Below are 23,597 nucleotides of genomic sequence, written 5' to 3'. Positions count from 1 at the left end.
CCCTGGGTGTGCCAAGCCCATACTCACCAGATGTGAGCCCCTATGGAATAATATGGCATTCTCTTTCTTGGTGATTTCCTTTTGATTCTCTCTCTCAGGGTAACTTTTTTTTTTTTTTTTTTTTTTTTGGCTGGTGCAGCATATGGTGCAAGAAAGCCTCAGGCTTTTTTGCACCATATGCTTCACCAGCCAAAATTATTATTAGTAATTATTATTATTATAATTAAGCTAATAATAAAAATAATTAGGAAAATAGTTATTGGCTCCTCCTGTATGACGTCAGGGCAAATATCATTAAAGCATTGAGTTTTAAAGTCACAAAGGGGGAGCCACTGTATTTACATTCAGAAATGGCAGACTTATCTAATGTGAGTGTTGAAGAGCTTATGAAATTACGCGTTACAGATTTGAGGGAAAAGCTTTCGAAATTAGGATTACCTGTTTCCGGTCTAAAAGCTGATCTCGTGAAGCGGTTTCACGAAGCCGTCAACGAAAAATCAAGAAAGAATGAGTGTAAGTTTCATTTGATATTCGACTTTCATTGTTTTGATAAAAGCAAAGCAAAGCTACAGACGTAGCCCAGTGGTCAGGAGCGGGAGTGCATAGCACGCGTTCCTTGAGTGGACCGGGGTTCAAGCCCGTGACTACTAAATACGATAAATATTTGTATTGACGATTTACTGTAAACTCTACTGACTTGGTTGTCGTGCCGGAGTATAAAAAGAAAATTTATTTCTCGATATTGTCCACTGATGTTGTTTATACTCGTAAGTAACGCTACTTTCGTAAAATACTCATGCAGTGCCTGACAGTTGTCAGGCTACTCTACTTGGGCTTTTGATAGAGTAACAAAGGCACTGGATGCAAAAAATAATTTTGATTATATTTCAGAAAAGGTTTAGATACTATTCCACATAAAAGACTGCTGGGCAAATTAGAGCAGTGCAGCATTAGGGGAAAGCTACTGCTATGGAGTGGTTAAATGGGCACTGCTGTTCTTGGACTAACGTTATTAGTGAATCCCCAGTGTTCAGTATTGGGCCCATTGTTTTCATTATTTATTAATTATATTGGTGAAGGCATACCAGGCTGTCTAAGTTTTGGCAGGGGGTTAATGGCACTAAACAGGGTATGCTACTGCAACAAGATCTAGGAAAAATGGGCTGAGAAGTGACATTTAACCTCGATATATGCAGAGTACTGCATATGGGTAGCATTAATCACAGAATAACTTCCATCTGTTATTGTGTGTTGCTTAGTTTAAATAAATTTAAGTAAAAACTAGACAAACCGTTGAGGGGAATGGACAGGTGATGTGCTGTTATTATTATTATTTTTTGCACTGATGCTATATAAGCCTGCTTTCTTGCATCATTTACCACTACTAATAACATACCAACCAGGTGGTATCATACTCAGGGTAGTGGAAAACGAAGAAAAGACCTGGGGTAACTGTGCAGTCAGACATGAAGTTCTCTGAGCAGTACAGATGGCCACTACAATAGTTCATGGAGTTTTTTTCAATGATATACAGAAGTTTTGTGAACAGGGATAAGGGGGTAATTATTCTGTTGTATAAGGCATTGGTAAAGCCACATCTTGAGTACTGAATACAGATCTGGAAGCCTCATTTTAGGAAGGATATGGATCTGTTAGAATGGGTGCAGAGAAGAACAACAAGATTAGTGTGGGAGAACAAAAAAGGGTACTCTCACTAAGAAATATTTAGTTCTTCAAATTGCAGCATATGGAAATTAGCCACATGTGAGAGGGTTTAATTGATGCATTTTAAGGCTTTGAATAATGAAGACATCCTTACTCTTACTTAGATAGCACATGTGAAGTGGCATAAATTTAAATTAGGGAAGTATGATTGAAGGATAGATCTGCAGAAATTTGCTTTCAGCCAGTGAGTAGTTGATTTTTGGAACAAACTCCCATCTGGTGTTGTGGAAGTGGGTAGTTAACATCTAACATTTGTATTTTATGGTTAAAGTTATCATATGGTCTAAGAACTTATGTCTGAGACTCTTGCAACCTCCCTTCATGAAAGCAAATATCTTTCTCCTTTATCAGTAGTAAATTTCTTTAACTGGCATATCAAACATCTACCTGGAATATCAAAGAAAGTAAAACTTATAAATTATCCATTGTTATGGTAACTTAACATTGAGTTTGGTTTTCTCCTTTTGTCAGTGCTTGCAGCCTTGACTTTTGAATACGTATACATAGTTGGCCGTGAAGTACTTTTATTTTGATACCAAGAATATTGTTTCTGATGATATTTTTAAGAATAGATATGTATATTTCCCCATTTCATGTCCCCCCCCCCCAAAAAAAAACTGATTTTTGAAGTAATGCCAATTGTACAACTGCTGCTGCTGTTGTTTTTTCTGTACCCACTAGACTGTTAAATAGATCCCACATTAATACATTGTGATCACTGTTTATTAGCAGTTCCTTTACTTGAAGATGCTGAATATCTGATAGATGTTTAATGATAAAGAGATCAAGAATATTTCTTTCCCTTGTGAAATCTCTAACATGTTGATATAAGACGCAGTCATCCAGCAAATCCTGAATTGGACAACTACTAGGTGGATGTCTAGTCTAAAAGTTCAGTCAGTATTTGGACAATTAAAGTCCCCCATAATAACATTTTGATTTAATGGCCCTCTTGTGTCAGTCCATTGTAGTCATCACAGTCACCTGATCTATAACACACTTCTGCTATCATCTTTGTTTTTCCAGTGTTTACGTCACACCATATTGATTCAATATAGTTATCTACTGGATATTCTTGTCTCAAATCTCTATACTTAGTAGTTAAAAGCATAACCCCTCCACTTCTATAGTGTCTGTCACTCATGTGATAGACACTATAGAAGTGGAGGAGTTATGTTTTTAACTGAATTTTAAATATGGAAATACATATTGCATTTCCATTTTCAAATTCTACCTCCAGTATATCAGAATAACATGTTTCTGATAATTCCATGATGCCTGCATTTTTTACTTAACCAGCATCTCAAATATCTTAGTTAAGAATCATATAAAATCGAAGGTAGTGCATCCAGTTGACATGGGTAGCCAGTGCAACGTTGAGTCAATTTGGTGTGACATAAGCACTGAGAAAACCAATATGAGGTGGGAGTGTGCTAAAAGTCTAATGACTGTGATGAGTATACCAAACAACTATACAGAGAAATAGTGGGCCAGTAAATGAGAATGTCTTTTAATGGGGGATTTTAACTTTCCAGATATTCACTGGAACTTGTAGGTTGGTCACTCACAGACTAGCAAAACTTTTGTTGATTTATTGGATGACTGTTTTTCTACAGCAGCAGCATGTTAGAGGAGCAACAAGAGGGAGTAATACTCTTGATCTGATTATCAGCAGGGATTATTCGTGCATTAAGAATCTGCAGATAAAAGAACCATTAGGTGGCATAATCACAGTGTATTGAATTGGGATTTATTTAAAGATGTAACTACCATCAAAAGGTGAGGGAAGAGCGTTTTTTTCTTTCATAAAGTGGGACCAACTGATGATGATTCTACAGTGGGACCAACTAATTTGTTACCATCAGCAAATTCTAAATGGGAAGTGTTCAAAGAATTAATCATAAAAGTTACTAGGCTTTTCATACCAACTAAGAAATACTCTTTAAGGTATCTAAATGGGTGGCAGAGAAGAAAAGTGTATGGGATGCATATAAATTATCAGGCAACAAAGGCCTATGGTAGATATACACTGGTGTTCAAAGAAAGTGCATCACCCCTTAAAATTGTAATTGTCGACCAAATAATGTAAGTGTATGGCAGTATTTCTTACAGATTGCATCAGATAAGATTGACACACGTAGGTGATGATGTAACATTGCATCAGCTATTGCTTTCAGCTATACAGGGTGTCTCAAAAATGTTGGTACAAACGTTTAGGGGAGGTAGGTAACATTTAAAGGAATGTGAATCGCATAGGAACCCATAACCGGAAACGTCACTGTAAGTCGGTAGACAGCACTGTTCATCAGTTCGCGAGAGAGAAAATTTCTGGTTTACTCATTCAAGCAGTAGTCGCTGCACGAAGAGCATGCATCGATATACAAACTGTGAGCTGGCAGACATGCACCTAGTGTATGGATTAGCAGAGGGCAATGGACGAGCCGCTCAACAATTTATGGAGAACGCTTCCCAGACAGACATGTACCGGACCAACGTTTGTTTGCGTGTGTGCATCAAAATTTGTGCGATTATGGGTCATTCAGAGGTAACAGGAGTAGTGCGGGCATACCACGTTTGACACAAACTCCCACCATGGAAGAAAGTGTGTTGAATGCCGTCCAGAATAATCCTACTACCAGCACACGTGCCATTGCCTCTGCCTTAGGAGTGTCTCGTTGCAGTGTACAGCATGCCTGTAATGACAATTCCTTACACCCCTTTCATCTCCAAAGGTTTCAGTTACTGCTCTCCCAAGATCATCCTGCAGGTGTGGCTTTTGCACAGAGGTTTCTCCAAGAAAGTGTTCAAGACTTGAATTTTCCAGCCTATGTTTTGTTAATGGATGAGGCTTATTTCACTCGGGAAGGCTTATTCAGTCAGCAAAATGCTAATGTGTGGGCACACGACAACCCACACGGTGTGTGCCCCCATGCGGCACAACATCGCTTCACAATAAATGTGTGGGCAGGTATGGTCGGTGATTGCTTAGTTGGCCCATACCTGTTAACATCCCGCATGAACTTTGCTAAATATCGAATCTTTCTTGAACAAGTTCTACCAGGGTTACTTGACGATGTTCCAGCAAATGTGAGACGCAACATTTCGTTTCAACATGACGGGGCGCCTGCTCATTACGGAAGGTGTGTTCGTGACCATTTGAACAGGCGTTATGGGCGTCGATGGATTGGCCATGGTGAACCCGTTGCCTGGCCCCCACGCTCACCTGATACATCGAGCCTTGATTTCTTTCTGTGGGGGAGCCCTCAAATCTATCGTGTATGAATCGCCAGTGGAGACGGAAATGGATCTCGTGGTGAAACTTGTCTGCGCTGCTGCTACCATCAAAGAAACTCAAGGTGTGTTCGACCGTGTCCGCCAATCCATGCTGCGTCGGTGTCACACATGCATCGCGTCTCATGGTGGAACCTTCAAGCATCTGTTGTAACATCATGAAATGCATCCATCTCTTACTCCATTGTTAATATTATGTCAAATAAATGTTTGCCACTAATTACTGTCTTGTGTCATTTCTGCTTCTTGTGCCCCTGCTACTACTTTCCCGTGACTTTTCAGGATATGGGTTCCCATGCGATTTGCATTCCTTTAGATGTTACCTACCTCCCCTAAATGTTTGTGCCAATATTTTTGAGACACCCTGTATAAACATGCTCAGCAAGAGTTAGTCATTTCTTGCTTGTGTCAGGATGGTGAGTTACGTGCAGTTGATGCCACGAAAAAGAGTGCTATTGTTGCTTTATGTGAGGAAGGATGTTCTTCCCATCATATTGCTATAGAGTGTCTTGTAATCAGTCGACAGTGAGTAGATTTCTTTCCAAACTCAAGAATACAGGTTCTGCTGATAGGAAAAAAGGAACCTGATGCAAATGAGTCTACTCCAAAACAGGACTGCATTTTGAAGCACTTATACCTTAAAAACCGTAAGGCTTCTTCATCTGAGCTGAAAAGAGAATGGGAAGAACATACAGTGGTAGCAAGTGCAGTAACAGTCAGAAGACGCCTCTTCAAAAATGGACTTGTAGCCCGTCATCCTAAGAAGAAGCCCCTCCTCACACAAAAAATGAAAAAGGTCCGATTAATTTGGTGTAAGGAGCATGTCAAATGAACCCCCAAGCAGTGGAAGTCAGTTATTTTCTCAGATGAGAAGAAATTCAACCTGCATGGCTCTGATGGGTGACAAACAAATTGCCGTAGACTTGGTGAAGAATTCCGTCCAGACTATGGTGTATACAGTGAAATTCACTACCAGTCAAATGATATGGGGTTGCATTTCGTATCATGGAGTAGGTCACCTGTAGTTTATAAAAGGTTCCGTAAATGCCAGTGGATACCTGGCTATATTGGAAGGCAAATTGCTGCCAACCATTAGAGACCATTTCAACGGGCCAAGTAACTGCATCTTTCAGAATGACTTTGCTCCTTGTCGTCGGGCGAAAAGTGTAAGTAGGCACTTCTGTAGTTACTTTAGCTTCATTTCTGCATTAGAGGTTTGACAGTAATGTGTTTACATTTGTTACAGGTGAAAAAATGGTTGGAAGAATAGTCCATTACAACTGCTAGCTGGCCAGGAAACAGCCCGGACCTGATTCCTCTAGAGAACTGTTGGCATCGTGTGGAATCTGCAGTTGCCAGAAAGAAACCAAAGACCCTTAATGAATTTCAGGAAGCCATAATTCCTGTTTGGAACCATGAACTATCAGTTGATTATCTTCAGAAATTGATGTTGTCAATGCCTCAACGGTGTGCTGCTGTCATCAGGGCCAGAGGTGGTTTAACTAAATATTAGTTTGCACCTGGTGAACTTTTCATTTTGTTTTCCATTTAAAATGATAAACTTGAAGCAAATTTAGGGCTTCTGATAACATTTCAGCCATAATTGTCGTGTTTACCAAAACTGTTGTATAAAGGTTGCAAATGCTCATTTTGGAATATTTTGAGGGCACCTGTAAAATATTACTTAGCTTTGCCTTAACTATTAATAAATATCTTTTGTTTATATTTCTATTTGTGATGCTAGTCATTAATGTAACATACCATTGCGAAAAGGGTTAGAAATGTGAAATTCCTAGGTGATGCACTTTCTTTGAACACCAATGTAAACTAGTCTGTAATCAAGTCACAAATGAGGTCAGGCAAGCAAAGGCAGATTATGAGAAATTTTTGGCGAAGGATGCAAAGAAAAACAACAAAGACATTTACTTATGTGAACACTAGAAGGAAGGGATGAATCAAATTGGTCCACTCGATATCGATGGTTTGGCTGTTGATGATAAACTGACAGGTTGATGACTTTTAATTTAAGTTACATTATACAGGGTGCAGAGAAATTCTACCGACAAACTTGAACAGGTGACAGAAGGTACCAAACGAAACATTTTTTGTCTAGTAAACATAGGTCGTAAATGAGTCATTATAGCAGCAGAAGCTATTAAAGGTTTGTAAAAATCAGAATAACATTCTGTAATTTAATGTCGTTTAATCCATACAAATCATTTGCTGTTGCACACAAAATAGAAAAAACAATCCATAGCATAGTGCTCGAACGTATGACTACCATCAACATTAACCTATGCATGCATTGAGAGGTCTTTGGAGTGGTGCGTATCTGCCGCTAATAGCATAAACGTGTAATGTCGATTATGATCAATACGGGTATAGACATGGAGTGTTTCGCCTTAACTATACATCTTGCAATATACAGTCAAGGCATGCAGAACAATCTTGACACAAGCTCTGCAGGTACTGGCTGGAGCATTACCTTTAGATTTGCAGGTTACTTATAGAGGATTTTTATACAGACTGAAAAACCAGATTGATACCGAATTTCTGAGAATAACCATCAACCTTCAAGATGATGCTAAATGAGAAAGAAGGAGACTGTGGAACGAGTTGGTTAATATCTGGCTGTCTCAATGGGATACAGCTCCCGTTGGTGCAACGAGGAAAATTTTTACCGCAAGTTTCATTTTTCCTGGATAAATGTGTTTGATTGTGGTTCTGCATGGATATATTCATGTCTTACCTGTTGACAGGACATGTATCAATGAATCAGTCTTTTTAGGTTCAATTTATCACAAACAGATCTCTGTTTGTGTAGATCACCAGAGAGTTGGGATCACATCTTGTATCATTGCTCCTTGTATGATGATCTCAGACTTCCTCTTCATGCACTTACTAATTTTCAACCAGGACAGGAGTCGTCTCTGCTTCAAAGCTCAATGTCATATCTGATTCTTCAGGCTTTCGCTCAAGGCATTCAGTGTTGACAGATCTCAACAGGAGGCAGCACAATGGCCCTGCTGATGCATAGCTGGTTAGATATTCTATAATAATGGATATGTAAATTCAAATCCTCAAGAAGTGTTAATTTTTCCCCTGGATGCCTGCAGACAAAATTAAGTGCTTTTCTTTTTTTTTGCAGAACCACTACTTTCTTTCTTTTATGTATTTATTTATTATTATTATTATTGTTTTTTTTTTTTTTAGCAGCACCACCACTTTCTTTTATTTCTTTATTTTTTATTATTTTTTTAATTTTAGCAGCACCACTACCTTCTTTCTTTTTATTTATTATTTTTTTTGTCTTATTTTTATTATACATGTTTTATTTTATTTTCTTCTACTTCATTTATTATTTCATTTTTATTCATTTCTTTTCCATATACAACACCATGGGTGGTCATGGTTCCCCCCTCCCCCTCTGGAATGGACCTCCAGAGGATCCTCGCCTGCCTTCTGATAACACCAGGTGGGTCAGTCTCTTTTGAGACAGTACGTGCTTTACATGGACTGGCCCACCTTCCTGTGGTGTGGATGAGTACCCAGAATCATCTGGGTACTCATCCACACCACAGGAAGAGTACCCAGAATCATCTCTCCAGGTGATTGATGCTTCTGGGTAGCCAAGAGGCCAGAACAGAACATACACACATACCTATGTCATTCACATTTCTGGCCCTTGTATAGCGTGGTACTATTCTTCACAGAGATAAGAGGCAATGTCGAACTGAAGTTCTAGGAGCTGCCCTTCACATATACACATGTCCACAACCCTTTTAAATGCTTTATACATTTAAATTAGCTGACCATATTCCTTATATTGATTTCTACAATTTTTCATTGCAAAATATTGTAGTTTAGCAAGGGAGGGGACATGGGTCCCTTGCTGCAATGGAATCCCAAAATTTACTTATACAGTGGTGTTTCAAAGTTACATGGAACAAATGTAGGAGCATATTCTACAGTTAAAGAATAAAAAGTTCCTATTGTTGCTATGGGGGCTTAACGACACATATGCTGCTAAGGCTATAATGTGCCTATTCACTTATTATATTTAGAGATGAGAGATTTCCATAAAGTCAGAAGAAATTCTGAAATCAAAAATTATTAAAAAGCCCAGTTTGCCTGAGGAAGTTAAAAAATTCAGTTAAGAAATATTTGCCTTATCACCAATGAGATTTTCAAGAGTTATTGGTTTTTGAAGATTTACCAGTGATCAAGGTTGAAGTTCTGTCTTGTTTATAGTAGGGACAGTCAGTGAGAATATGTTTAACAGTCAAATTGTTAGAACAATGTGTACACTGTGGTGGATCATCTCCTGTGAGTAAATGAAGGTGGGTCAGATGGGTATGATCTATTCTTGCCCTTGAAAGGACTACTTCTCGTCTTGATGTACGGACACTGGAGTGCCAAATTTTCGGATCTTGTTTAAACTGAAGAGTTTATTATTAGTGCTGTCCATTCTTATAGGCAAGTGGCATGAACGGTTAGTGCATAATCTGATGCTGGAACAGGGATATTGGTTAAATACAAGGTAGTTGGATTTTTTGCAGCTTTATCAGTCAGTTCATTGCCTAAAATACCTGAATGTGCTGGAATCCAACGAAAAGTGACCAGTTGGTGGCATTCTTTAATTTGTAGTAATAAGCTTCTGATTTTATCTAGAACAGGATGAACTTGATCTGAGAAATTACATAACGTCATGATTGAGCTGAGGGAATCAGTGTAAATAACAGATTTTAAGGAACAGTCAGAATAGAGATTTTCTAAAGTTAGTTTGATTGCATATAACTCATCTGAAACGATACTAAATTCTGATAGAAGGGATACTGATACAATTATATTTGGAAACACTGCAGCTGCTCCACATTTGAATTAGATTTAGAGCCATCTGTAGAAATTGGGGAAAATCAATATATCTTTGAGTGTTAACTGCATGAAGTTATTTGATATTTGATGCTTGCAAAATATTCTTTCTCCATTGACAGAGGTAAGTGTCACAGGTCAGAAGAGGAGGTGCCCAGTAGTTGAGTATAAGTTGCTACCTGTTGTACGGAATGGAGGGAAACATTCCAAAAATCATTCCTATGGGCATATCTCAAAAGTTTAATATCTCAGAAATAAACTCTTAAAAATTATAAAACAAAAAGAACCTGAAATAAACCTCTAAAAGAAAATATCTAAGGTAGTTTTTCAAAGTGATCCATTTTGTTTAGTGCAGTCTTCAACTCGATGAAGCCACTATTTCCTGAAATGTCTTACCATATCAGGACTATTAATTGTTCAGCAACTTCTAAAATGTTATTTCTGAGTTTGTCTTGTATGGAAATATGTGTAGAGCAAACTATGAATTTCATGTGACCCCACACAAAGTAATATATGGGTGTGAGGTTGGATGATTGTAGTAGCAGTTGTACAGGCCATTCTGCCTAGTCCATCTGTTATTGTACTCGGTAGCCAGAAGCATCACGAGAAAAGGAGGCTGGTGCACCACATGCTTAAACCACATCCTGTACTAATTTTAGAGGGTTATGTCTAATTTTAGAGGGTTCCAATGGGTCCCACAAGTTTCTCAAAAAAATGTAGGTATAAAATTCCTTGAAACCATACTATAAAAAAAAAATTAAGGATCAATAAGATTGTCTGCAAGAATATCACACCAAACGTTAATGGAAAATGTACAGTGATCATGAATACCGATAATCGTATGTGGGTTTTCTTTGGCACAGTCATGAATGTTTCTATAGTTGAGAATTCTATTTCTTGTAAAATATAATTCATCTGTAACCAGGTCATGGGTAAGAAATATACGTGGTCTCAATTCTAATCTCAACGATGTCCATTTCTACTTACAGTTGGCCAAACCCCATGTACTTTTTCTGACAGAATCTCAGTTATCGGTTGATTCAACTACTGCTCATCTCAGATGCCCAAATTATTCGCTGTATGATTATCCTTTTTCCCCAGAGGTGGTACTTGTGCATATGTCCGTTCTGATATTCCCTGTCAGACCTGGTAATTTGGAATCTCCTCTCTTCGATCTTCTCTGGCTTAAAATCTCTCTACCTCATTGTGTCAAATTCATCTGTTGTCTCTACCGTTCTCCCAACTCCACTAATCACTTGGAGCTCTTTGACTTCCTCTCTTTGCAACTTTACTTTCTCCAGTCCAACTTTCCTAACAGTGAGGTAATTTTCCTTGGTGATTTTAATGTTCACAACTCCAGCTGGCTTCCGTTTTCTAGTCACACTGACCCAGCTGGTCGAGATGCTGAGGATTTTGCAATTACTAATGACCTTGCACAGATTGTTCATATACCTACAAGAATACCGGACAATCCTAACCATACAGCCAACACGCTTGATCTTTTTCTCACAAACAATCCTTCTAAGTACACAATCGAAGTGAGAGATCCTTTAGTCACCTCAGATCACAACATGGCGATTTTCTCTTCTCCAATGGAGCCTTTATCTCATGGCTACTCCCAACCTCTTATTGTTTGGCGTTACAAGAATGCAAAATGGCCTGCAAGATTACTTTTCTTCTTTTCCTTGGTCGGATTACTGTTTCAAAACTTCTGATGTCAACGTTTGCTCAGATCGTGTAAGTGAAATTATTCTTGCAGGAATGGAATCCTTGATCCCACACTCCTCTTTAAAATCTTGCCCTTTATCTAAACCTTGGTTTTCCAATAAATGTGCTAAGGCTGTTCAAGAGAAGAATGTTGCATATCGTAATTGACTTGTTTCTAATTCTTCAGCTTCATTTTCTGCCTACACCAAAGCTTGCAACAATTGTAAAGCAGTTATTAATCAGTCGAAACTAGAGTTTAAACAGGCTAAGAGTAGAAAACTTGCTTCTTGCCCTAATGGTAGCCGAGCATTCTGGTCTCTTGCCAAAGCTATTGGCCGCAACTTTTGCCCATCTCTGCTCCCACCTCTGTCCAAACCAGTTGGTTCTGTTATCACTTGAGCCAAGGATAAGGCTGACCTGCTAGCATACCATTTTTCTTCCAACTCATGTATTAATGATCTTGGTAAAATACCTCCCTCCATTCCCAACACGCTCTATTCAGTGCCTCCTGTGGTCTTCCATTAGAAGGATTTTGACGAATTTTGATGCTAAGAAAGCTCCAGGTCCCAATGGTGTTTCTCCACTTGTTCTCAAAATCTGTGCTCCTGAACCTATTCCTATTCTTTTCCGCCTTTTTTCACTTTCTTATTCCAAAGATGTTTTTCCTTCTGCTTGGAAATTTGCTCATATCTAGCCAGTTCCTAAAAAGGGTGACAAATCCCTCCCATTCAATTATTGTCCCATTGCAATTACTTCTACTTTTTCTAAAGTAATGGAGAAATCATTTAACCACCAACTTTTAAACTACCTAGAAACCTTCCGTCTGATCAATGATCGCCAGTATGGATTCTGTCAGTGTCGATCCACTGGTGATATTCGGGCTTATGTTACCCATTTATGGACTAATTCAATGGAAAGGTTCGGTGAAACAAGTAGTTGCTCTTGATATATCAAAGGCTTTTGATCATGTTTGGCATAAAGGTCTTCTAAACAAACTTTCATCTTATGGTTTGCCATCTGTTTTTTGTAATTGGTTATCCAGTTTTCTCCCTAATCGCTCATTGAGGGTGATGGTAGATGGCTCTCTGTCTTCTAACTTCTCCACTAATGCCGGTGTCCCCCAAGGTTCAGTTCTTTCCCCCACTCTTTTCCTCTTGTATATTAATGACCTTCTTCCATTGACTGGAAATCCTATCCATAGTTTTGACGATGATAGCACATTGCTTTCCATTTTGAAAAACCTTGCTCTGCCCTATCAGCTTCAACTTCTTGAAAACCTGCTACCAATTCCTTAAATGCCGATCTTCAGGTAATTCTCCAGTGGGGCAAAGACAACTTAGTTGATTTCAATCCTTCTAAAACTCAGTCTTGTCTTATATCTTGCAAAAAGGATTCTTCTGCTCCTAAGCTTATCTTTGGTGACACTCCAATTTCTAGGCAAAATGATATATCTCTTTTGGGGATTACCCTGACTTCTAATCTCTCTTGGCACAAGCACATTACAAATATTGCTTCCTCTGCATCTAAAAAAATTTGATTTTCTCTTTCGCTTTCGGTGTTACTTTTCTTCCAACAGCTGTTCGCTCTGTACAAATCACAAATCCGCCCTACCATGTAATATTGTTCCCACATGTGGGGTGGTGCCCTCAAAACCTCTCTCAGACTTCTTGATTCCATTCAGAAGAGGGCAGTTAGGTTAATTAATGATTCATCTCTAACAGAGTCTCTCCACTCGCTGTCTCATAGACGTACTGTTTCTGCTGCATGCCTCTTCTACAGATATTTCCATGGGCACTGTTCTTCTGAATTGGCTTCTATAATTCCTGCTCTCTCTTTCAAAACAGTCCGAACACGTGCAGCCCCAAGCCAACATCCATTTACTGTCCAACTTCAAACTCACATAACCAACTTTTCATCTTCCTCGTTTATTCATTCAACTGCCATTTTCTGGAACAACCTTCCTTCGTACGTATTTCCTGAAAATTACAATCTACAGAAGTTTAAGTCCAATATCAACAAATATCTTCTTTCATCTTCTCAACCTCCAATTCAAGCACGGTACTAAGTACTATAAGTTCTAGGCGCCTCCGTAGCCAGGTGGGAAGGAGCAGCAGTGCGTAGCACACGCTTCTTGATTAGACCGGGGTTCGAGCCCGTCACCACCAAATACGGAGGATGCGGAAAGGTCAGGGAATGACCAACGCACTTCCCGGAGCAATATGGCCTTAGTTGCTAATGCTCCTAAAAACCAGATAACAATAACAATAAGTTCTAATACCTCTCATGTTTGGGGTTTACATAAAAAAAAAAAAAGAAAAGAAATTGAGGACCATGTGTACATTGCAAAATAAGCCACTAACAGAAGTTTGGGTTTATTCATATCTCATAGTAACAGTTCTTGTACAGGCATACTACAAAATGGATATAATTAGTGTTCATTTAATGTCTTCCATTTGCTTATATGTTTCATTGTAGATGAAACATTGACGTGACCTAACAACCTTCTGGTACTTGTGGTAGAAGCTACTTGTACAACAGAAAGTGTATTTACAATTCAACTTTTGCAGTTTGTCAAAATCTCTCTGTCAGCATTTACTTTTAATGGTTTCAGCTCACGTTTCTCTAATCTCTTCATAGTAGCAAATATTTCATGATTTGGTTCACATATACACCAGAATTTTTCAGCAAACAGTGATACAGAATGTTATGAATCTAATCATAAATTAAAATAATATCAGTTTGACAGAAGTAAATAGATTTGTAGTCTCATATAATATCACTTTAACAAATGACATACTGTCAAAAAAAGGGCCGTCATCATGGAATCTGAAACTCAAGTAATGGATATTTTGAAACTGCTAGTATGTACCTTTACACACACACTGGTTACTTAAAACCAATTGTTATACATATAGTAAAATATCACTGTTTGTCAGTTTGACTTATTGCACATAAAATGTTTAGCAGTTTTAGAGTTTTGAAATATGTGATTAATGTTTAATATTTAGATACACAGACACAAGGTAAAAAGTTGCCGCAAGCAGAGGCAAAAGTGATTCTTGCACTGCTTCTATTGGAATGAGCATCAGCATGGAAAGCAAGGCAATGGATATTTCCAGGACTGTTGGGAGTGATAGTGGAACAAATAAATACATGGGCTGTGTTAGGGTGACTAAGAGTAGAGACAGGTGCATGTATACTTGCATGTACACCAATGCTGGGAGTATAATTAATAAATTCGATGAGCTTGAAGTGCTAGTCAAGACATCAAAGGCAGAGATTGTTGGAATATCGGAGACATGGTGTCACCCAGATATAAGCAGCGCAGAATTGGAAATTGGGGAGTACAATGTGTACAGAAAGGATAGACAGGACAGGAAGGGAGAAGGGGTTATGCTGTTAGTTAAGAAACATAAAATCTAAGGAATTGCATCCAATTGATGTTGGTGAACAATGCAATGTTGAGTCTATTTGGTGTGACATAAGCACTGGGAAAGGAAAAATGAGAGTAGGTGTGTGTTATAGGCCTAACGAATCTGATGAGTATAATGAGCAATTGTGCAGAGAAATAGAGTGGGCCAGTAAATTAGAGTGTCTTATAATGGAGGATTTTAATTTCCCGGATATTGACTGAAATTTGTGGGTTGGTCACTCACACACTAGCAAGGCTTTTGTGGATTTATTGGATGATTGTGTTTTTACAGCAGCATGTTCAGGAGGCAACTAGAGGGAGTAATATTCTTGATCTGATTATCAGTAATGATTCTTCATGCATCAAGAATCTGCAGATAAAGGAACCACTAGGTAGCAGTGATCACAGTGTGCTGAAGTGGGATTTACTCAAAGAGATAACTACCATCAAGGCTAAAGGGAAGGGCTTTTGCTTTCATGAAGGTGACTACAGGGGTCTCAGACAGTTTTTAAATTCTCTACAGTGGGATCAACTGATCTAAATAGGAAGCCTTCTGGGACTTAATCTTGGAGGCCACTAGGCTTTTCATTCCAACTAAGAAATACAGTAAACCCCCGCTATTCGCCGGGGTTACGTTCCTGAGAAATGCGAATACTGAGTTATGGCTCCCATAGTAATAAAAGGGTTCCATTCCAAAGTATGAAATATATATGAAAAATTAGTCTAAAATTTTGTCTATGTATGTGTTATATGTACCTTCATAATATGACTATGTACATAGACAGTACATAGTGAAATACAAAGGGTACTAGGAAAGTTTTGCAATATGACGCAACAATGAATCACAGGAAGCTGCTTGTTGCTGCATGTTGAGACATGTTCATACGTGCATAGTAGCCGCCGTGCCAAGTCGATGGGCTCAGTTATTCATTAGTAGTGAGAGTGTAAAGTGCTTGCGATGGCATCGTGGTCACGAAATGAGATAAGGACAGTTTTGCGGTATAATTTTGTGCATGGTTTAACCATAGACCAGTGCTTAGAAGAAATGACTCTTGCACTAGATGATGATTGTCCACATCGTACAACGATATTCAGGTGGTATAGAGAATTCCAAAGGGGAAATTTCACTCTGGAGGATTCTGAGAGGCCGGGAAGGCCACGAACGTCAGTTACGGAGGAAAACGTTACTGCTGTGAGGAAAATGCTTGATGAAAACAGGCGAGTGACCTACCAACAGATAGAGGATACTTTGGGCCTAAATGCACCAGCAATTCGTTCGATTCTGCAAGATCATTTGCACGTGAAGAAACTTTGTTCTCTCTGGGTGCCGCATCAACTGACTGAAGAGTAGATGACACGACGTGTGACTTGTGCCGGGAGATGTTAAAAAAGTTTGATAAGGGACAATCTCGGTATGTGAACAACATCGTGACAGGTGACGAGACTTGGCTGTACTATTACCATCTGCCGACCAAAGCTCAAAACAAAGTTTGGGTCTTTGATGATGACGACACACCCGTAATTGTCAGAAAATCCCGATCTGTAAAGAAGAAAATGATAGCTGTATTTTTCAAATCGAGTGGAATTGTGGAACGTGTCGTTTTGGACACGCAGAAGACAGTCACAGCTAAGTGGTATACTGAACAATGCCTGCCTAAAGTCATTGGATCTATGAAGAACCTGCGGCCAAAGTCAAGAATGGACACCTGGTACCACCATCACGATAATGCTCCAGCTTACCGCGCCAAAGCCTGCACCGAATATTTGACCACGACAGGACTGAAACTTCTCGAGCACCCTCCCTACAGTCCAGACCTTGCTCCCTGCGACTTTGCACTGTTCCCGCATGTGAAAATGAAGCTAAAAGGGAGGCGGTTTTCCAGTGATGAGGACCTTCTATGGGCTTGGGACAACGAGTGTGCTTTACTCCCTAGTGAAACTTGGCAGAACTGGTTTAAAGATTGGTTTCGGAGGATGGAGAAGCGTATTGAATGTAGAGGAAATTACTTTGAAAAAATTAAATAAACAAAGCTGTACTGCAAAACTTTCCCAGTACCCTTTGTACAAGCATAAGGCATCGAAATGAAAATAAGAAACAATTTAATATTAAATGTAATATTTATTAGAAATTTAAAACAAATCTTTCAAATCAGCACCTCTGCTATAGCTAAAAAACTTATCCTGCCAGTGCTATCACCAGTTTCGCTAAAGTGTTGATAAAGGTGTTTTGCCATTTCACGAATGATGAGTGAACTTAACGGAATTTTATTTTGAGTTCAGTCTTCTATCCACAGATTTAAAGCCTTTTCCAGTTTTTCTAATTTAACATCACGAGATACAGAGCAAATTTTTGAAGCAATTATGCATTTTCAAGGACACTATGGTGGATTTTTTCTTCCAATTTTTTGATTGATCGTACCGTTGACTCATTCATTTTATAATGTTTTGCCACTGAAGAGACACTTTCACCATTAGAAATTTTGTCTAATAACTCCATTTTTCTCACTAATGTCATCACCTTCTTTGATCTTTTCACAATTCCCTTGTTATTCGTAGCCATATTTTTGTAGGGGTTAGAAAACAACTTGTCCACAATAAAGTCACTTGTTTTAACCATTAACACACTCGAAAAAGTCTGTTTACACTAACACACTACAAAACAGTAGATTTTTCACTTTTGTAAGCATATCAATGTATAAATTAATAAATTTATTCAATTTATAAGCATTTAAAAGCAAACGACGAAACCTTCCATCTCAAGCGCATAACACATACTGAACAAGGATTAGTGGGAAATATCCAAACTTGCGATTTTGTCACCCCCTCTCCCCCACTCACTGAGCGCTGTTTTGACTGGGAAAGATGATTTTAGCCACACCCATGTTTTTTTTATGGTGGAAAATGTTCAAGATGCTCTAAAATTCACATTTTTTTTAGATTTCATTATTAAATCAGCGACTGCGAATAACGGGGGGGGGGGTTACTGTACTGTTCAAGGTTCAGGCTTAAATGGATGTCAGATGAATTAATGAGCTTTGTGGTAGAGAAGAAAAATGTATGGGATGCATATAAATTATCAGGTGACACAGAAGCCTATGGCAGATTAAGAAATTTTTGGCAAAGGATGCAAAGAAAAACAGCAAAGATTTCTTTACTTATGTAAACTCTAAAAGGAAAGGGATGAATCAGATTGGATCACTTAACATGGATGGGTTGACTATTGATGATCATGCTCAGGTAGATGATAAACTGAATGAGTATTTTGCATCTACATTCACACGTGAGGGTTTATTCAGTGAGGGGAATGCCAGAAGTTTATCAAACTAACAGGGAGCCAAGTGATTTTGTAATAACTGAGAGCAAAGTGGAGGAGAAATTGTTGAAGTTAAACATAAGGAAGGCACATGGGCGGACGGGATCTATCCAGTTATATTAAAGAAGGCAGCAAAGAAAGTAAGCAAAGCCTTAGCCATAATTATGAGAGCTTCCTTGGACTCAGGAGAGGTCCCCATGGCCTGGAGGTGTGCAAATGTATCACCAATTCACAAAAGGTGACACAAGTAACTATAGACATGTCAGTTTAACTTGTGTTCCAGGAAAAATAATGGAGTCACTGGTTAAAGAAACATTGCAGGATCACCTAGACAAGACTGCAGTAATAGTTAAGACAGCATGGGTTGGTTAAAGGGAGGTCTTGTCTGGCCAATTTGATTGGATACTATGATGTGGTCACAAAGGAACTGAATGCCAAAAATAATTTTGATATCATATACTTTGATTACAGGAAAGCTTTTTATACTGTTGCACATGGAAGACTGCTGTACAAATTGGAGAGGTATGGCATTAAGGGTAAGTTTCTACAATGGATAAAGGGATGGTTGAGTGGGAGATGACAGAGTGGTAATCAATGGACACTGCTCTTCATGGAAAAATGTTATTAGTGGAGTTCTCCAGGGTTCGGTGTTGGGTCCATTGTTGTTTTTTATATTTATCAATGATATTGATGAAGATATATCAGGTTTAATGTCTAAGTTTGCAGATGATACAAAGGTTGGCAAGGTTGTTAATGACAGTAAAGACAGTATGCTACTCCAACTGGATCTAGATAAGTTGGGAAAATGGGCCGAAAAGTGGCAACTGAAGACGTTTAACATTGACAAATTCAAAGTACTGCATATGGGTAGCAATAACCGAAGAGAAACATACCAACTGTGTGGTACTACACTCAGAGAAGTGTAAAGTGAAAAAGACCTGGGGGTAATTGTGCAGTCGAATATGAAGTTCGCTGAGCATTGCAGACGAGCTGCCAGAGCAGGTCATGGAGTCTTGTCAATGATATATAGGAATTTTTCTAGCAGGGACAGGGAGGTGATTATCCCGTTATACAAGGCGGTGGTCAGGCCACACCTAGAGTATTGTGTACAGGTCTGGAGGCCTCATTTTAGGAAGGATGTAGAGTTGCTTGAATGAGTACAAAGAAGGGCAACAAGATTAGTGAGGGGAACAAAGGGGTGTTCTTACCAAGAAAGGCTTAAGTTGGGGTCTAGTTTCAAATTGAGGAAAGATAGTTGTAGAATAGATGTGCAGAAATTTGCCTTTAGCTAGCAGGTAGTTGATTGTCGGAACATTCTTCTGTCTTTTGTTGTGGAAGCTAATAGCCTAAATAAATTTACGGCTGAGCTGGACATGCATTTGGAACGAATAAAGGGGTGAAATGGGAGTGTTCTTTTTTTGGCTGATGCTGCATAAAGCTTGCTTTCTTGCATCGTATGCCTCTAATAATGCTAATTCTAATCAGTAAAAAAAAAAAAAAAAAAAAAAAAAATTTTTTTTCAGTCAAAAACATTCAAAAATGTCCATACTTAGGTTTGGGGGTGACCCACTCCTCTCCTCCCCACATGCCCATTCAATTTTTTGTAAAAGCTTGTGCTTCCAGCTCAGTTATATAGCTTTATATAATGGCAAGAATTTTAATAGTTATTCTTATATAATTAACCAATTTGGTTGCCTTTTCAATTTGTTCAAATAGTAAGGTTAATTTCTTTATAAATTTTTAAAATGCAAAAATATTATCCTTGAAATAATCTTCCAGATTTTTTTCACATAATTCACATTTTTTTTTTTTATATGTGATTACAGGTTCTCAAGATGACGGAGAAAAGCAAGAAGATTTACAGCTGCATCAGCTGGAAGAGGAAGAAGAACGAAAGCAGAAAGAACTCTTTGAACAGCAAAAGGAGGCTTTGGCTCTTGAACAGGTTCGTTTGTTGGAAGAGGAAGAAGTTCGCAAAGAAGAAGAATTACTGCAAAAAGCACAGCAGCAACAACAGATGATAGAAGCTGAAAAACAACAGCAAAAAATAATAGAACAACAGCGTCTATTAGCTGAGCAACAGCAACAGATTTTAGCAGAGCAACAGCAAAAACTCCTTGCTGAACAACAGAATCAGCTGTTAGAGCAACAGAAGGAAGAAGAATTGTTTAAGTTACAGCAGCAGGCACTGCTTGAGAAACAGCGGGAAGAACAGCAAAGACAGCAGCAGCCTCAACAGCATTTACCAGTAACGTCAATAGCACCTCCTGCTCCACCACTTCATGTACCTCCACCTCCTCCTGCAACTTTGCCTTTGTCTGTTGCACCTCCTCCCCCTCCACCACCACCGCCACCACCACCACCTGTTACTGTACCACTGTCTGTTCCACCACCTCAACCAACAACAACATCTCAGTTTCCACCTCTGACAATTATTCAAACTCAGACTTCTTCTGCGCCAGTTTCTTTAACCACAATTGCACCTTTAGCACCTATTCCACCTCCTCCACCACCAACTGCTCTCATGACTGCAGCACCTCCTCCTAGAATGGCCACGATTCCACCACCACCACCACCTCCTCCTCCGCCACCACCACCTGCTACAGTTCATCCACCACCACCTCGACCACCGCCACCTCCACCTACATCCATCCCCTCTATTCCTCCCACTGTATTGCCTCCACCACTTCGTCTCGGTGGTCCACCTCATCCTCATCCTCCTCATCCACTTCCACCTTCTATTAGACCACTTGTAAAACCTGTCCCAGTGCCTGTAAGAAGTGTTCCTGTACATAGTTCTGTTACTGTTAGTATTACTCAGAGTGATTCGGCTCAATCAAATTCTTCTGAAAGTGGAAAGCTGCAGCCTGTTTCTAAGCCTCAGGATGATAGCTCAAAGGAGATAAAATTACCTCAGGCATTAGAAAAAGCTTTGGCTTTCAAGAATGAAAGAGCCCAACAACTGGGAGTTGATCCTGATGCTGTGGAGGATCCAGAAGCCCCACAAGAACTTTCTGTTCCAGTAATGCATCAAGGAACAGTTTCATTAGTTGCAATGGATGCAGAAGAAGATGAGGCTGAAGAAGATGAACCCTCAAATGCATCAAAGGAGTCTAAAAATAGACGGCGAAAGAAAAAGAAAAAACAAAGAAAAGCACATAGAAAACTACAACAACAGCATCAGGATAAGAAAGAAAATGAAGATGCCAAAGAAAACATGGACATAGATATTGAATATGTTCAGGAAATTTTGGAACCAACAGACCCAGTATATTTCCAATTTTTAAAAATATTTGAAAAATTTAAGCTTCACGAACCTGAAAAGGCTAAGGAACAAGAAAATATGGATATTTCAAAAGATGATTCAAAACAAGAACCATTTAGTCGTTTGTTAGAAAGAAAAAAGCCTGCAGACCTTGATGAGCTCTTTGAAGAAGAAAAGAAGGAAGAAGAGAAACCAAAACTCTCTAAAAGAAAACTCAAAAAGCTTAGTCGAATGTCTGTAGCAGAACTTAAACAAAAGGTTAGTAGACCCGAATTAGTAGAAATGCATGATATCACAGCAAAGGATCCTGTTCTACTACTTCATTTAAAAGCAACTAGAAATACAGTACCTGTTCCAAGACATTGGTGTTTTAAACGAAAGTATCTTCAGGGTAAAAGGGGTATCGAGAAACCACCGTTTGAGTTGCCCGATTTCATTAAAAGAACTGGTATCATGGAAATGCGACAAGCATTACAAGAGAAAGAGGACCAAAAAACAATGAAAGCCAAAATGAGAGAACGAGTTAGACCAAAACTTGGAAAGATTGATATTGATTATCAAAAACTCCATGATGCATTTTTTAAATGGCAGACAAAACCAAAAATGACTATTCATGGTGATCTTTATTATGAAGGAAAGGAATTTGAAACCCGCTTAAAAGAAAAGAAACCTCGAGAGCTCAGTGATGAGTTACGCATTGCTCTTGGCATGCCAACTGGCCCAAATGCCCATAAATGTCCTCCTCCATGGTTAATTGCCATGCAGAGATATGGTCCTCCGCCATCCTATCCTAACTTGAAGATTCCAGGACTTAATGCTCCCATTCCTGATGGTTGTTCCTTTGGATATCATGCTGGTGGTTGGGGTAAACCACCAGTAGATGAAGTGGGACGGCCATTATATGGTGATGTGTTTGGTACCCAACTTGCTGAAAATCAGCCACAGATTCAAGAAGAAGAAATTGACCACACATTGTGGGGCGAGTTGGAATCAGAGTCATCTGAAGAAGAAGATGATGATGAGGATGATGAAGATGATGATGATGAAGAACAAAAAGGTGAAGATGAAACAGGTCTTGTAACACCAGCAGAAGGCCTCATTACTCCTAGTGGATTTAGCTCCATACCTGCTGGTATGGAAACACCAGATATGATTGAACTCAGAAAGAGAAAGATAGAAGCAGAAATGGAAGGAGGTGAAACACCAGCTCTTTATACTATTCTGCCTGAAAAGAAGGCAGAAAAAGTGGGAGCTGCAATGATGGGCTCAACACATATATATGATTTAGCTGCTGCTATTCCAGGTGGCAAAGCAAAAATACCTGGTGTTGCTTCACTTCCTCCCCAAGGGATAGAAGTTGCCCTAGATCCAAGTGAACTAGAATTAGATACAGCTGCTATGGCAGCTAGATATGAACAGACAGTCAGAGAACAGCAGTCACAACTTGAGAAAGAAGACTTAAGTGATATGGTGGCTGAACATGCAGCCAGGCAGAAAAACAAGAGGAAAAAGCAACAACAAGATAGTGGTAAAGCACCTAAAAAGTACAAGGAATTCAAGTTTTAAGTTTTAAAAATTACTCTTCATTAATGGTCTTTATTATTATGAAACAGTATACTACCTCTGATTTATCTTATGAAGTTAAGAAAAAGCAGACCATCATTAATCAAAAACTTGTTTATTTAAGAAATTACTGCACTTGAAAATGGGAAAACAGGATTTCTTTTTTGAGAACTCCATAATTCAAAAATTTCCACTCACAATTTCACATTAATTTGATATCCTGTCAGTTCAGATTGCAAAGTGTTAGTATTTTGTGACACAATACAACTGTCTACAAATTTTTACAAAAACTTTACAGAAAACTTTAGAAGTTTTTGCAAAATATTAATATAGTTCTCTTGTAACATATGTCATTTATTATTAACATTCTGAAATTATGGTGATTTGGAAATGTTCTTTGAATTATGGAGTTCTCAAGTAAAGAATTTTGTTTTCCCATTTTCATGTAT

The 23,597-nt window shown here is 38.8% G+C and overlaps 1 protein-coding gene across 1 annotated transcript; it reads left to right on the top strand.

Moving 5' to 3' along the window:
- The first annotated feature begins 338 nt into the window (after positions 1-338).
- Positions 339-23,367, top strand: LOC150089258 (uncharacterized). The gene is made up of 2 exons (XM_090388681.1): positions 339-513; positions 20,147-23,367. The coding sequence occupies exons 1-2, from the start codon at positions 351-353 to the stop codon at positions 23,149-23,151; spliced, it is 3,168 nt and encodes a 1,055-aa protein (XP_090244807.1). The 5' UTR covers positions 339-350; the 3' UTR covers positions 23,152-23,367.
- Positions 23,368-23,597: the final 230 nt, after the last annotated feature.

Source organism: Mastigoproctus giganteus, chromosome 2 (assembly GCF_048544385.1).
Source record: "Mastigoproctus giganteus isolate SK-2022 chromosome 2, ASM4854438v1, whole genome shotgun sequence".
Classification (NCBI taxonomy): Eukaryota; Metazoa; Arthropoda; class Arachnida; order Uropygi; family Thelyphonidae; genus Mastigoproctus; species Mastigoproctus giganteus.
Note: the sequence above shows the minus strand (reverse complement) of the source record. Positions and strands in the feature narration are given on the sequence as shown.

What these genes read in the sequence shown, in the direction of transcription:
- LOC150089258 (XM_090388681.1), top strand. Translation starts at nt 351, where the DNA reads ATGGCAGACTTATCTAATGTGAGTGTTGAAGAGCTTATGAAATTACGC. An exon ending in AAAATCAAGAAAGAATGAGT is followed by an intron (nt 514 to 20,146) that starts GTAAGTTTCATT and finishes ATGTGATTACAG; the next exon opens with GTTCTCAAGATGACGGAGAA.